Below are 15,584 nucleotides of genomic sequence, written 5' to 3' on the forward strand. Positions count from 1 at the left end.
CACTCAACAATTGTTGTATTGATTTTAATGGTTTTATTTCTGATAATTTTCATGGTCAAAATTTAAGTAATAGGTTTCATTTGATTTATGTTCGGTTATCTGAAGTACCAGTAAATTTATTGATAATATTAGAGCAGTATTTTTGTGCGCATACTTTTCGATATTAAATTAGTCTTAAAAAAGTGCTTTGATTGTTTTCAGCAGGTTGAACTTAAATATTTAATACAAATTTTAGTGTAAGTAGGTTGGTAAAGTTTATGAATACATTTGATAAGTATTTAAAAAAAATAAATACTTTTGGGCAGAAAAACCAAATAAATAATGTTAAATAAGTAAATGGGATTTCCAATAATTCAATTCTTATTTAAATGCCAACCTTCAGCTGTCATTAAAGTCATCTCCATTTCCGCTAAATATTGATTGATTTCAATGAATCTGCCAACAACAGTCGAATAACAGCAAACAGGTGAATTTGGCTATCCATTTCAATAAATACGCAACGCTCTGATTATAATGTTCTGACTATAGTGCAGAGTAAACTACTTAAGATTTGAGCCTTATTATCCTGAGATAGATACGGGTAGCCAAATAGAAGCATATATATTTACATAATCGTCGGATCAAAGCGTACTGGCAAAGTTGAAAGTTCATTAGTAAGCCATAAAATAGACTATAAATTCATGCATATACAACATATGTATACCACACACAAGCAAACACATCTACACATCCACACACACACACACACATACACACCACGCTGAATGGCTCATTATCAACACCCACGCAGCTGGCAGCGAATCTGTTAAGCAACAACAACAACAAACACAGCAACAGAAAACAGCTGAGGATGTGGCTACGACGCAGTTCAAGTGGTTTTTCCTTTTGCCCATCATTTCTCGCTAAGTGTGTGTGGGTGAGTGTGTGTGTGTGTTTGTGTGTACGGCATATCTTTAGGCGCCATCCAACAACATATCTACATTTAAATTATGCAAGTTGTTGTCTAGGTTCCACCGTCTATTTCTCTCATTCTGCCAGCCTATCTGACTGTTTGTCTGTCTGTCTGTCCCTCTCCTTCTCCTTCTCCTTCTCCTTCTCCTCCCTTCTTTTTCTCTTCAACCATCTGTTTGTCTGTCTGTTTGTTTGTTTGTCCCGCCGCCTAAGTCTTTGACCCAGAAGCACACATTTAGGCACTGCGTCGCGTTTTATGCTCTGCTTTACATACAAACACATCTATATGTAACCAAATGTAGTTGTGTGAGTGCGAGTGCATCTGTGTGTGCGTGAGTGTATAGCAAACTTTTGGGCCAGCTTACGGTTTTCTGTATTTGCACATATTTGTCAGCCTGCAGCAATTTGGCTATATATGTACATATACTGCCTACCTTTCTGGGATTTTTTTTTCTTATTTCTGCCTTCTATTGTTTATTTGTTTAAATTTAACGCAACCCTCTTTTGATCCCTCTTCTTTTTTGCTTATTCTGCAATTTCCATTAATAAATATTTCTGATACAAAGTCAGTTTTATTTTGTGGACGGTGTTTCAAATTATGCTACAACATACTTGCCTAATTCTGTCTCATTTTTTTGGGTTCTCTTTTTTTTATTTGATTCGCAGTCGTTTTTTTTACTACTAATTAAGCTAATAAATGGAAATAAATGCAAAAAATGTGCAATAATTATGCAGAGAAATATATAATTTATTACATTTGAAGTATATATTTTATATGTTGTCGCTATTTGAAATATTTTTAATTGCAATATTGCTTTAGTATTTCAGCTTTGTGATGTTTTCATAATCTAGTCATTTATAAACTAATTTTTAATCATTTTTATTTTGCTAAATAACATAATTGCTAGTTACCTATTTAATTAAAAATTATGAAAGAATGCAAATTATTGAATATATTATCATTCCTCGTTTCAACAATTTTTTAATGTAGATATATTTTATACATTATTTATTATTTTTTTCAGGTTAACATGAATTAATGTAGATATATTTTATACATTATTTATTATTTTTTTCAGGTTAACATGAATTTGATCAAAGTTGATACAAATTATTTCAATTAGTGAAGCTGGTCTTGATTGATTTGACATTGTTTTACCATATCATTACGAGCATTCCTATTATATTCAATCAAAGGTCAAAATAGCGATTTGTTACACTTTCTTTTTCATTTATTTCTTTTATTCCTATAATTTTTTTTTATTTATTTTTCCATTCATTCTCTTACGTTTCTGTCCAGTTTCGGTTCATTTGTTTGCATCAGTCGAGAAAATTTTTTGGCGCTCGGTCGTCGTGTTTTCTTTTTTTTCGTTTTTTCATTTTCACGTTGCTTGAATTTTCTTTTATTTATATTTCGTTTATTGCGCGCTTCGTTTTCAATTTTCATTCCACAATATTTATTTTTTTTCTGTTCTTTTTAATTTTTTATTTTTCCTTTGGGGTGGACAGTGTCTAACCCGTGAGCTGCGTTGCGTGAAATCGCATCAGTTGTACAAACTTTAGGCGCGTTATTTAATTTGCTATTGAGGCAGTGCGCTCCATTTATTCAGTCCACGTTCAGGTCCTTGTCCAGTTCGGTTCTGTCCTGTCCAGTCGGCCAGGAGCAATGAAAAAGTCCGCTCAGCATTTTATCATTGTGTGTGTGTGGGTGCTTGCAGGGAAAACTTTTAGCATTCCAACAATTCTACAAGCTTATTTTTAGGCTTGATCAAATTTAATTACAGCAAGGGGAAAGCCAAGTGCTCAAAGAAAATAACTTGGAAAAATTAGCACCGTTACCATTACCGTTCGAGGTAGGAAAATCAATGTGACCTTGGCAAGCTTAAGTCAATCAGTGTGGGGCCACTCGAGTCATTGAACATGACCCAGTTCGATACTTTCTAAATAATTGATCAGTTGCTTTGGTTATTTGCGCAGGAAGTACAACAGTTTGGACCTGAGAAAGACTTGCTTCCCTCCCCCATTGTGTCAGGTTGTTATTAGCTATTGCTCGACACGTGCGCTAAAATTTGGCCTCGTTGAAGACTCTTAATGTCCTTTGTATCCGTATCTAATTCTAGCTTTTGCCGCTGCCTGTTGCTGGCTCAGCTCGAATCGAATCTCGTAATTTGACGCTATTCTTAATTTGCAAATAAATTCAAAGAATATTTGGCAGATTACCTTTTGCTAATGGCATTCCATTGAAATGGTTCCCCGAAAGCGAGCTGATTTAAATTTGTATAACTTTTTAGGATTTAGCAAAATACATTTCTGACTTATGACCCTTTTTGTTAGAACTACAACTTGACCCTTAAACGCTTATAAGTCTAATTAATAAGTTGAATTATGCAACCAAACTACAGCAAACTTTTTATCAAGTACGCATTTGGGCATTCTCCAACATAATTTATTTAATAATTTTACTTTATACAAGAGCGTATGAGTACATTAAAGTTGTTTATACTTTAGACTCATGCAAACAACCCTAATGATATTTAAATTTTACTTGCCAACAAACTTATCACATTTGGCCAAGGCCAAACTTCGGCACAAGGAAATGTCCTTATTTAGTTGCTTCTTGTTTATGTATTTTCTTTCGTATTTAAGTTCGGACTAGACTTGACTTTGACTTAAAGTGCTTCATAAGTGCCATAAATGTGGCTCAAATATTTAACGAGCCTCTCCTACAGCTCTATTAGGACGATTTTTAGTTTCTATTGCCCATCGCATATTACCCATACGCAATGTGGCCCCTCATCAAAGTCCATGCAGCTGTTTGAAGCTGGTCGCTTATTCAGTTTGATTCATAATTACATACTTATTTCCATTTAATGGACACATCAACAGTTAATGGTCTTGCGGTCGTATTGTGAATGCTATTTGACTTTTTCCTCATATTTCTTTGCCTTTTTTCTTCGTTTAGTTATGCACTTAACTTATCTATTGCTGTTAACGAACACACCACCTTTTAAAGCTAAAAGCTTTAATGAGCTTATAATTTACTACTAAGATTGTAAACGACAAAGTTAACTTTATCATTTTATTAATTATTTTTAGAATTTTCTGATAAAAGCTTTCAAATAAATTTTAAATAATTAATTAAATCTGGGTTTATAGGAAAAACTTTGCAGGCTAGCTTTTAAGGCTCTGTTGTTTTCCTTAAGATAAGTTTCACTTTCAGGGACATTTGGCCATTACTTTTATCATATTGATCAGCGGAATGCACTCAGAAAAGTTCTACTTTTCGCCTTTAACCCAAATCAAATTTGATCGAAGGGTGAGCTAAAAACTTTTTGCGAACTTCATGAATTACTAATACGCTAACGTGTTTAACTTAAACTTTGTTGGACTCCTATTAGTTGGAAGCTGCCTCTTGGAGATTTGGCGGCTCATAAATTATGTCAATGACGGCAAATTGTTATCGGAACATTTGACACATGTGAAACTAACCGAACCCTGTAAATAATTAATGTCAAATACCACAAATTGGCATGAAAAAAAGTTCAAGGTTAACTAATAGGATTACGAATAGCAGCAGGAGATTGCTTAAACAGGATACGTGAAGGATGCGAATATTGTGCATAACGCAAAATGAGTTGTAGAGCTTTCCATATGCTGATTCAAACTGAAAAGCGTGTGTGTAATTTGTGACTGTATGTGTGTGACAGAAAAATAAGATGAGGGAAAAGCAAGGCATTCACACACATACACAAATAAACACATACGCAGGCAACGACAATGCACTATGGTCCGGATGAAGATTTTTTAGGAATAAATTAATAGCTCGAGAACGAATAAAGTTTTTTTGGTCTAGTCTTTTGCATTGGGCCTATGATATAAATACGCAAATGGCCTAGAAAAGTGGGCGTGGTGCCGCCTTTGTTTTCGATTTTGCGATATTTAAATTTTTTGTTTTTCAACCTATCATGACCAAACTTACAGGTTAGGCGTGTTAATATGCCTGTAACGTGTTGGCAAAATTTCATCCAAATCGGACAACTATATCATATAGAAATAATAGGAATTATCAGTCGAAAAGTCATTTTTTTTCTAAAAACTCAATTTTTTTCCAAAATATCTGACCAAACTTATCGTATATAAGTGATATTATGCTCCTCACATTCGGGCTAACATATATCAAGATCGGAATACTATCATTTATTATGTCCTATTGTTCAAATTATTAAAATCGGTCGTGAACTAACTTTTTGTATGAAACTGGAAATTTCTATTTTTTGTCGATTGTAAAGATTTATCATTTATTCAATACGTAAACACGAGTTTTTGTAATTTTCGCCAATGCGCACAATAAAATAAGCCAAAAAATCATCATTTTGGTCATTTTGTCTCATGTGTTGTCGCCACACTTTAAACGAATACGCATTTTATAACGTGAGGTTAGCTGAAATAAAGTGAGATTGTGAAAAATGCGCAAAAATGCGCAACTTGAGCTTAATAGTACAATTTTAGAATTGATCAATCTTCAAAATGCATATAGTCACATTGCTGACAAGTGCTGACAAAATTAGTTATATCTTATAAAAGATAAAATTTAATTGAAAAAATTTTTTTTCGAGGCAAGTTTTTAAATTACAGATGGCAACATATAGCATTTTGATTTTAAGCAACACAGATATATAAACACAAAATACAAACCACAATGAATATAATCCATGATAAATTTTGTTAATAAAGCTTTTAAGTACGTGCTGTAAGAGAATTCAAATTAACCTTAAAAATGCGCATATGCGTTTCATGTGCTCTTTGTTCAAATGAACTCTGTTCAACAGCTGATTGCTGAACAGTGTTGAGAAATGTTAAGATTTTAGTTATGCAACATTTGAGCTTGATGTGTTTTGAATACATCGCCATAAAAATATCGGTACTTTGAACATGTTTATAAAATGACTTAATTCCTAAAAAATCTTCATCCGGACCATAGTGCAATGGTAAACAAGCAAGAAACAACTTTTGTATAGCATACTTTTTAGCGAAATTATTTACATACAAATGCTGATGATGTTGATGAAAGTGGAAAGACGACGACGACAGCGACACAGGCAACGCTAACTAGATGGATGGTGGAGACTCAGCAGGACGAGCAGACAAATAGATGGGCGCCCAAACAAGGACGTCGTCACGCCGTCGGGGCTTTCCAAGGATCCCAGTGCAGGCACTTGAAACTATTGCGAGGACGGCTAAAATGCCTTTACTGCTAGTTCTCTGTTGCAAATACTTTTTTCGGCATACTTCTACTGTAAAGGAACAACAAACGAGATGGGGCAAGTTAGTGACTGCCTCTGTCTGTCTTCCACTTTATTTCTTTCTCTTCCATTTTTACTCGCTGCGTGTGTGAAATGAACAAATTTTTGAGCTGGCAAAATTTTACTTGCTGCCGTTTGATTAAGTGAAGTGCGTACGCCCTGCCAAAACAAACCGCCGTAAAACCCCCCTAGCCCACCCGCGCTGTTCCCAACAATTCAAGTTAAATAACTAGCGTACAATGCCCTAGTGCCATTGAGTGTTCATCTTGCTTATAATGGAAGCTTTAATGCATTAGCACTTTTGAAAATACATTCTTAATTGAAGTTCATATTTTAATGGGGAAGTGATATTATTATTTATTTTACTTTAATTTTAATGCTACAAGTACATAATGACATAAATTATTGCATTAGTCACTAAAAACTTAATCATGAAGAAAAATTTTAACCTGACTTACATACTACCCTATCTCAAACATTGATTATTGTTACAAATATTTATTAAAAATATATAGTTTCATTGTTAAATTTTCATTGTTGAATTTTCTATTTTGACAAAATCTTAACAATTGAAAGTCCAAGCTCTAATCATGTTAATTCTAAAGCACTAGTAGACTTTGCTCCAGCTATAGATATCTTTAGTTCTATTCCAAATTCGAAATTTTATAACAGATTTTTGGCATTTCTCCTTTGATTTGTAAACAAAGTTATCTGCAATGAGCGCAATCTGTGCACTGACGCACAGTGTCCTTCAGCATGGAATCTACAAGTCCAGCACACGTTACACTTCGTCAACAGCCAAATTTGTGCCATTTGCTCGGGTTGAAAGGGCCAAACCCACAGATGAGAACAATGTGGAGATGGCATTTAATTTAGACCCGAATCCCAATAAACTCAATCTCTGTGGCGATTTCTATCGCAATGCTGATGGCAAACCTTATGTGTTTCAAGCGGTTCACAAAGCAAAAGTTGCTATAGTTTGTGATGATAAGTTGTCCCACGAGCCCCAGCCACTACTTGGCAATCCCGAGTTCAATCGAGCTGCCAATGAACTAATCCTTAATAAAACCGCTCCTGCCATAACACAGAATCGTGTAAGTTATAGAATTTATCAATGAAAGATCCCAGAGGGATTATTTCAGATATTCACACCTCATTTGATTCTGCTTCAGGTGCTGGGTATACAGACACGTTCCAGCTTGGATGCACTGCGTCTGGCCGCGCAATTTCTTCATGACAAGATGAGATGCAGTGTCTGCCTGCTGGCACAACCCTGCTCCGAGCACTATGAGAGGATATTAAAGAGCTCTGGATTTATGTGCCATACCTATCATTATTACAGTGAAGACAAGGGAAAGCTAAATATCTATGGATTGGTCGCTGACTTGATGACCGCACCGGAGGGTGCCGTTGTCCTCTTGGATGCATGTGCCCAGAATCCCACTAGCTTAAATCCCAGCATCGATGAGTGGAAACTGATTGCCCACATTGTCAAGTGCAAGAGAATGATACCCATTTTCCATTTGGAATTTCATGGACTGGCTAGTGGTGATCCTACCCAGGACACTTGGCCCGTGCGATACTTTGCTGACTCTGGTTTTGATTTGTTTTGTGTTCAATCGTTTGTCCAGAACTTTGGCCTATACGGTGAGTCTCTTGTATTAACAAACTTGTTAAAGACTTTTAAATTTAATACTTTTTGCAGATGATACTCTGGGTCATCTTATGATCGTCATCAGCAATTCCACTCAAGTGGAGACAGTGCGAAATCAGTTTGAGGCCACTTTAGTTGAGAACAACGCTGAGTGTTCCTCAGTCTTTGCAAGTCGCGTTGTGGCCAAGATTCTTAATAACCCTACGTTGCTTAATGAGTGGTAAGGTCATAATACATTAGTTACAAACATTTTTTTCTGTCGGTTTCATCTTTTTCCATCGAATTTAGAAATTTTTTTATTGATTTGCTTTATTGCATACGGGTATCTTTAAGTCTTATAAATCAGCATTTTATTATCTTATTCTAAAATTAAAAATAATAATATTATTAGTTGATATTAAAATCCCAAATTCAGTTTAATATAACAATTAAAAAAAATATATAAATAAATTAAAAAAAAAAAACGAAAATTGGCATTGTGCACTGTGCGCAAAAAGGGTGAGCTTCTTTTTACATAAGAAAATACTTTTTGAGCAGTGCCGATTTTTTAAACTTTAAAGGTACGCTAATCTAGCGGTTTTTTCAAAAAGTCGTAAAACAAACTTTTCTAGATTTTCGACTGACTTTTCATCTCATTTTGAAAAGTCCACTAAAAATTTTAAATATAATTATCTTTTGAACTAGTTATCGGATCGGTATATAACTCGATCTGATCGGATAGTCGTAGCAAATTTTCATTGTTAGCTTTATATATTGCTAGTCGCCTTTCGCACCTTTGATCATTTTTATTTCCGTTCTTCAAAAAAAAATTGAAATTGAAATTTTTTTTACGTAACTCTTTCATATATTGTCCTTAAACATATAACATAGAATACTATTATAGTTATAAATATATAATTATTTATATTAAAGTGTCCTGGAATAAAACATACACTTTAATAATTTATAATAAAATGTACATTCTGGGTGTTCCAGAAATCCAAACCAACCAAATACGCATACATTTTTGGTTGCTTTTTGGTTGGTTTACTTTCTGGATAAACCGTGAAAAAGTTTTTAATAAAAATCAAAAATTAACAATAATTTTAGTATTGTCAAAAATATTATTTGTTATACCCGTTACTTAAAAAATAAGTAAAGGGGTATACTGTGTTCGTTTGAATGTATGTATAAGGGAGAAGGAGGCATCTCCGACCCCATAAAGTATATATATTCTTGATCAGCATCAACAGCCGAGTCGAGTCGCAAAACTTGAATATTCGTTCGCTCGTCTGTATAAACAAAGGGATCTCAGAGACTATAAGAGATAGAGTAACCAAATTTGTCACACGCAGATTAAGTTTGTTTCAAATTTAAGCCACGCCGCCTCCGCCCCGCGAATCGCGATCTCGACTTTAGCCTTTCCGACTAGTCTTTAAATTAAATTATATCGCAAAGCTCAAAGGACTTTTAGTATTTTTCTGTGAATCCGACCTAACTTGAATATATAAATATTTGCAAACTATTTCAAACAGGACTCTGGCGCTCAAGGAGATACATCAAAGTATGCGGCAAATGCGTTTAGCGTTAAGTAATAAGCTGACAATCCTGAAAACGCCTGGCAACTGGGGTCAACTGAAGGACCAACAGGGTCCACATCTCTATACAAATCTCAAGTTGCCAGAACTGAAGCAGCTACGTAGCCGTCACATCTATGTTCCAAATTCCGGACGCATCAATGTGGGGGCCCTGAAGCCGAACAATGTGGATTATGTGGCTGGTGCCATCAATGATGTAATGATCTCAGTCAAGGCTGACACTGTCAAAGATAAGGACTCAAATTCCAATTCCTTGCAGTGCATGCAACCTTAAATACTGGACATCATTTTAAATTATTTTAAATAAAAACTAAGCTTATTTTTAAGTACATTGTTTTTTTTTTATTAGGCAAATGAAATGCATACTCATTTAAGTAAATTATTGTGGAAATAGCTTAGGATTCATGCAATAAACTGAAATGCTTCACTGTTCCCGAGGAAAGTTTGTTTCTTTACTTGGCCCAGTTGGCAGAATGATGAAAAATGCACTTTGTAATTCTCGTCATCGTAGCACATGACGGCTCACAGCGCTTATAAACGTCACATTAGAGTCAGTTGTTACTGCCAGAGATATAATGCGTTTTGGGGAAAAACCAGTGAAGAAGGAAATGGAAGTGAAAGAGAAAGAGAAAGATGAGGTGCAGGGGTTATGCAACAGCTCGTTAAACTACAGTTTAAAGGATCTGACGTTGAGTATACTTACACACGTACTTGTGTGTTTGACACGCAGTTGCTGGTTTATGAATTTATACTCCGACCCCGACATACGAGAATATATATGTGAACTTTACTCCTTTAAGGCAGTTAAACATTTCATTTTATGGTACAAGCTTAAAAAATAATAAAGATAGTTATAACGAATAATATAAAATAAAGGTTTTCTTTATAATAGGCAAGGATTACAGTGGGAATAACTTTGAGTTTATCTACTATTCAGTAAGATTTCCATACTAAGATAAACTCAATCCGCTTTAAGATTTATAAATAAAGTTATCACGCATTTCATTGAATATACGTCGCTGTTTATTTTAATCGTAGTCTATAAACAGTAAATACAGCGGGTTGGACATCAGTTTAGAAGTTTCAGGTAGTTAGAAACTTGTTGCTCCCTAAATATATTCACATAAATCGAACCCTTTTATATACTAAACGAATGCATGTATATGGGCCCGTTGGCGTATTTAACCGCAGAGGCTATAAATCCTCGGCACGAGCAGTTACAGACAGTAGAAAATAGATTGAAATACATTTTTTATGGCAATCCGCGTATTTGCTTTTACTTTAACTTTTACTCTTTTTTTTCAATGTCCCTTGAACTCTCTGGGGTATTCGCTGGTTTCTGCTATTTGTCAGCACTTTGGAGAAGGGGGAGAAGTCATTTTCAGGGTCAACAGAATGCCTTAAAGCGTTCTAATGAACGCCATTGAGTGAGTAACTTGACTGCCCTTTCAAATCCACAGCGATTGGCGCAGAAGCATGTTCTCAATTCCCTTTTTCTAAGCTTTTCAATTCAATTCAATTGCTTTGACAGTATCAAAAGCAATAAAACTAGCAAGTATGTATGTATGTGAGAACGTATACGACACATGAATGTGTCAAACATTTGGTATTTTTGAGTGTGAGTGCGGTTTTATCATTGATTGAACTTGTTTAGACACCTCGAAAAACTCAAATTTACACTTGAAGTGTCTCAGACGACAGCAGACCCAGTTTAGATTGAAGATGGGTGTGTCCAAATTCCTAACCCTCTTTAAATTCTCCGCTCTCGGTTTGATCAAGTGTAAAACGAAATTCTATTTCGGAATTGGACAAGAAAAATGCCACATCCTGCTAAATGCCCTGATTGAATTGGATTTAGTGAAGGAACAATTATTTAATCAATTGAGTTTATTTGTCAGCTTAAACGTTGAATTCCTTTTGAGAAAGGAAAGGAAATATAAATCGGTGGATTTATTATTTTTATAAGTAAGTGTTGAGTTTTATTCATTAACTAACCATATTGTTCGGTTACTACACTGAAAAAAAAGACCAGCTTCTAAAATCAAGAACATTCATATTAAATATTTTATTCTAAAAAAAAAGCTTTTTAACACCATATTACTAATTCTAAGAATATTAATCTAAAAATAAAAGTTCTTATTACAAGAATACAAATCTTTAATTGTTAGGAAAGTATAAATATGTCATATTTTATTATATGTCAATAGTGGTACCGTGGCGCTCTGGTTATAGTCGCCTTTTCAGATAAAATATAAATATACACATTAAAATAACATTTATAAAATTTATCAAACCAAAAAATATCTATTTATTTTTCTTGACTTAAATTTTAAGAACGTTTATTTGTATAGCAAGAAGTTGGTCTTATTTAAAATGTTCTTATACCAAGATGTGTTTTCTTGCTGTTCTCGACGCATTTTTTAGGACAAAATGCTTAGTTTTGAGACCAAAATCTTAATTTTAGAATATTTTTTCTATCGGTGTAGTTTCTAAGCTTTCAACTTAATCAAAACTGAAGAGATTTGCTTAATAATAAAAAATAAAAAAAATCAAAGACAAGACAAGGATATCGCACAGCTGCTGTGGCATGTCCTTTGCAATTTGTATTGCATCTCTTTATACCTTTTGCTGTCTGATACTCTCGCTATATTATCCTGCACACATTTTTGGTAATCGTTTTACCGCGTTTTTGTGGTTTCACATGCATTTCTCAGCAGCCCGCAACGATACGACCGCAGCGACATGCCAATTGTGGCAAGTGTTGTGGATTTGTGGTGCTGTTGCAAGTACTGCTGCATCTGCCTCTGCCTCCGCTGCCAGCGACTCAAGGGAAACATGCAGGAAAAGCGTTAAAAAGCGCAGCACAAATTGCAGTATGGGAGAAAGTACTCGCAATATTCGTATGTTGAATCGAAACAAGCTGCGGCAGCTGACAGTCTCTTTTACAGTGCTGCTAAAAAAAAGGCATCATATACTTACTATTTCTTACCTATTGTACAAGTGTGTTAAACTAGGTTTATCTTGTTGGTATATGCTTTTATGCTATCTTTTTGTATAGCAGTAGCTCGCAAAATCCCGCTTATCTCAGTCGACTAAGTTTACGATTCCTTTTTTCCAACGCGACATTTGATTAGCTGACATATCTTTTTTTTTTTCTTAACAAATTTATGTTTTGCTTAGCTTGACAACATATTCTGCGCGTTTTTATTGCAGTTGCTCCTTTTGTTTTAGTGGCAATTTATTTTAAACATTTCGTCTAACAGTTTCTAGTAAAATTTTTGGACTTTTCGTAGATTCTGAGCAGAGGTTGTAAACTAGTTTATTTCTTAGGAGCAAGCGAAGCGAAAAAAAAATGGGCAATAGTTTTTACGAGCTGAGAATTCTGTTATAGTTTTATTATTTTGATTCCTATTCTTAGATTACAGCATTTGAGATATTAAAGCAGATAAACAAATGTTTTGAGTAAAGGACATATAACATATAATAACTATAAATACCCGCGACCCGTATTCAATAAATACCAAAAGTGTATTTAAAATGTATAAACCTAGCATCAAAATACATAATCTTTTAAAATTTCTATAATTACTCCTAATAAGTAAGTTTTTTTTCAATTCTAAGCTCTTTTGAGCACAAATCAATAAAGGTTTCACAAATTTTCATTAAAACCGTTGTTCTAAATTTGGCCGAATGGTTTGGCTTTAAGTTGTCAACGCCAAAGTTTTAAAGTTGTGACAACCTTTATTGTCGCCACCTCCAATTTGAGGCAGTTCACTTCGCCTGAGGGGAAATTTGAAACAGGAACAGGAAGGGTGAATAAATTGGTTTCTGTCGCATAAAGCCATTACTTGGCAGCCAGCACAAAGGAGCCTACAGTAGGTATGAATTTTAATATGTGCGAATATTTATATATATAGAATATTTCATAAGCTGCAAAAGAGGCAAGCACGAAAACAAAAACAACAGCCAGGATAACGTTTCTGGTTCTTTGATGCCGGGTTTAAATGGGATCAAAGGGTTTCTCTTTTGTCCTAACCAGTGTAACCGTTGGCTAAAAATTTGTGTACAATTGGACCTTTGATTTTTTAAATGCGTCAGGTTAATAGACCCTTACGCAAGCGAATTCACTGCTCTTTTGGGGTCACTGATTTTGTGTATTCTGCTGCCAAACGGAAAATATTGCAATTGATTTCCTCTCGTTTTTTTTCTCTGAATATGTAAGATGATAGCCATAGTATTTATTGAAATTATTTATTTATTATAGTTCGACCCGATCCCGGCCAGAAATTATTATATAATACAAACAAATTTAAAATTTTTTTTCCATACTCCATACATTTTTCTATGCTAATTTTAGCGATTCATATTTTTTTGCTCTTATTTACGCATTTAATAGGTAAAAAATTAAGCTAACTAAAGATGTTGATGTTAATCGATAAAAGAAATGCGGAAATTACATAAACAGCGAATTATTACAGAAAAAATTCTGGCTTTTTGGTCCTACCGGGCTTCGGGCTTTTTGCTGCGGGCCGAACGAAAAAAGACTCTTTTACGATTTTCAGGCCCGAAGCCCGCGGATTTTTTTAAGAGGCCCGCGGGACACCAAGCACGAAAAGGCCCGTGCCCATCTCTAGTCCGTCTGTCTGTTCGTCTGTATGAACACCTAGATCTCAGAGACTATAAGAGGTAGGGACACTAAACTTGGTATGTAGATTCCTCTATATTGCAGGCAGGTCAAGCTTGTTTTATTTTTTGGATCAGACCACTATATCATATAGCTCCCATAGGAACATATGAGATATCTCAACCAAACTGATACAATGTGCATCTAAATTGGTTTTATATATCCTGAGCAAAGTTGGTTTAAATCGGATCACTATATCATATACTCATGTAACATGGTAAGTACGGGGTTTCCGACAGTCGAGTACGCTCGACCCTTTAGTTCTCCCTGAAAATGTAAAATAATAGCCACAGTATCTTCACAGTATTTCAACGGTTAACCATTAACTACCGATACAAATCTAGCCTTGTTTAATTGACAATAAAATCGAAATTGTGGGTGCATTTATTAAACGATAACATATGTCAAAAATTCGAATAAATTACTATTTAACAAAACAAAAGTTAAAAAACAATCCGTTAATCTCGGTCAAGTTTCTGAAATTGCTATTACATCCATCATTCTGGATTATTAAGATGTTAGCCTTGAGATTATTTTTGAAGTTGCAAATATATTTGAGTATGCAATACAAGTCAAAATTGGATAATCAGGAGGGTAATAATAAATAGTCTTCACTGATAGACAAACAGCAGATGTATCTAGTAATTTTAACCATCTATGTACAATCGTCCATCTGCCTGTCTAGAAGTTGACCTCCTAATAAGCCTACGAAGCCAAAGTAGCCATTAGTTCATTAGCCAAACACCTTTCCAAGGTAATTTCACAGTTGAAGCTCGCAGGATCAGTCAAAGTTGCAAGTTTAGAATTAAGTTTCGCAAGGACTACATCCTCATTAGCAGTGCGAGTGCATTTACTGTTCTTCAGCTGTAACTGAAGGCGACCAATTACCAGTCATTTGCAAATGTGAGAGAAACAACCACAGTTCGACACTTGAAGCCAGAGCCATAGACTTTGTTAGAAATAAATTCGCATTTGCCTAACAATAAGGATATTAGATGTCACAGTCCTCATGTTTTCCTTCTTCTTTCTATAACGAATCCTTACAGCTTGCCATTGCAATTTCAATTGCTATGCAAGTAAAATGAAACGTCAATTTCTCGGCCATTTTCATATTGTATTCAAAGAGTCCTTTTTCTGTCTGTCTCTGTGTGAGTGTGGGTTTGTGTGTGTGTGGCATTGTTCATTGTGTGCACGTACTTTATGCATGCTTTATCCTTGTTGTTCTCGGTTTGCTTCCTTTGAATTGAATTAAGCTCAACTTATGTGGAATTAACTAAATTGTTGTTAAGTGCAGTAAGCTTTATCCAAGATCGCTCGACCAAGTCACCCATTGAATATCGATTAAAGAAATGGATACAGTTATGAATAAACCTCAATTTTTCAATATAAATCATGCCTCTTACATGCGTGCTTCC

General features: G+C 34.7%; 1 protein-coding gene across 1 annotated transcript; it reads left to right on the forward strand.

Moving 5' to 3' along the window:
- Window positions 1-6,907: 6,907 nt before the first annotated feature.
- Window positions 6,908-9,811, forward strand: LOC117787556 (aspartate aminotransferase, cytoplasmic-like). Its single transcript, XM_034626105.1, has 4 exons — window positions 6,908-7,348; window positions 7,427-7,901; window positions 7,960-8,128; window positions 9,423-9,811. The coding sequence occupies exons 1-4, from the start codon at window positions 6,971-6,973 to the stop codon at window positions 9,757-9,759; spliced, it is 1,359 nt and encodes a 452-aa protein (XP_034481996.1). The 5' UTR covers window positions 6,908-6,970; the 3' UTR covers window positions 9,760-9,811.
- Window positions 9,812-15,584: the final 5,773 nt, after the last annotated feature.

This window comes from Drosophila innubila (genome assembly GCF_004354385.1).
Source record: "Drosophila innubila isolate TH190305 chromosome 3L unlocalized genomic scaffold, UK_Dinn_1.0 0_D_3L, whole genome shotgun sequence".
NCBI lineage: Eukaryota > Metazoa > Arthropoda > Insecta > Diptera > Drosophilidae > Drosophila > Drosophila innubila.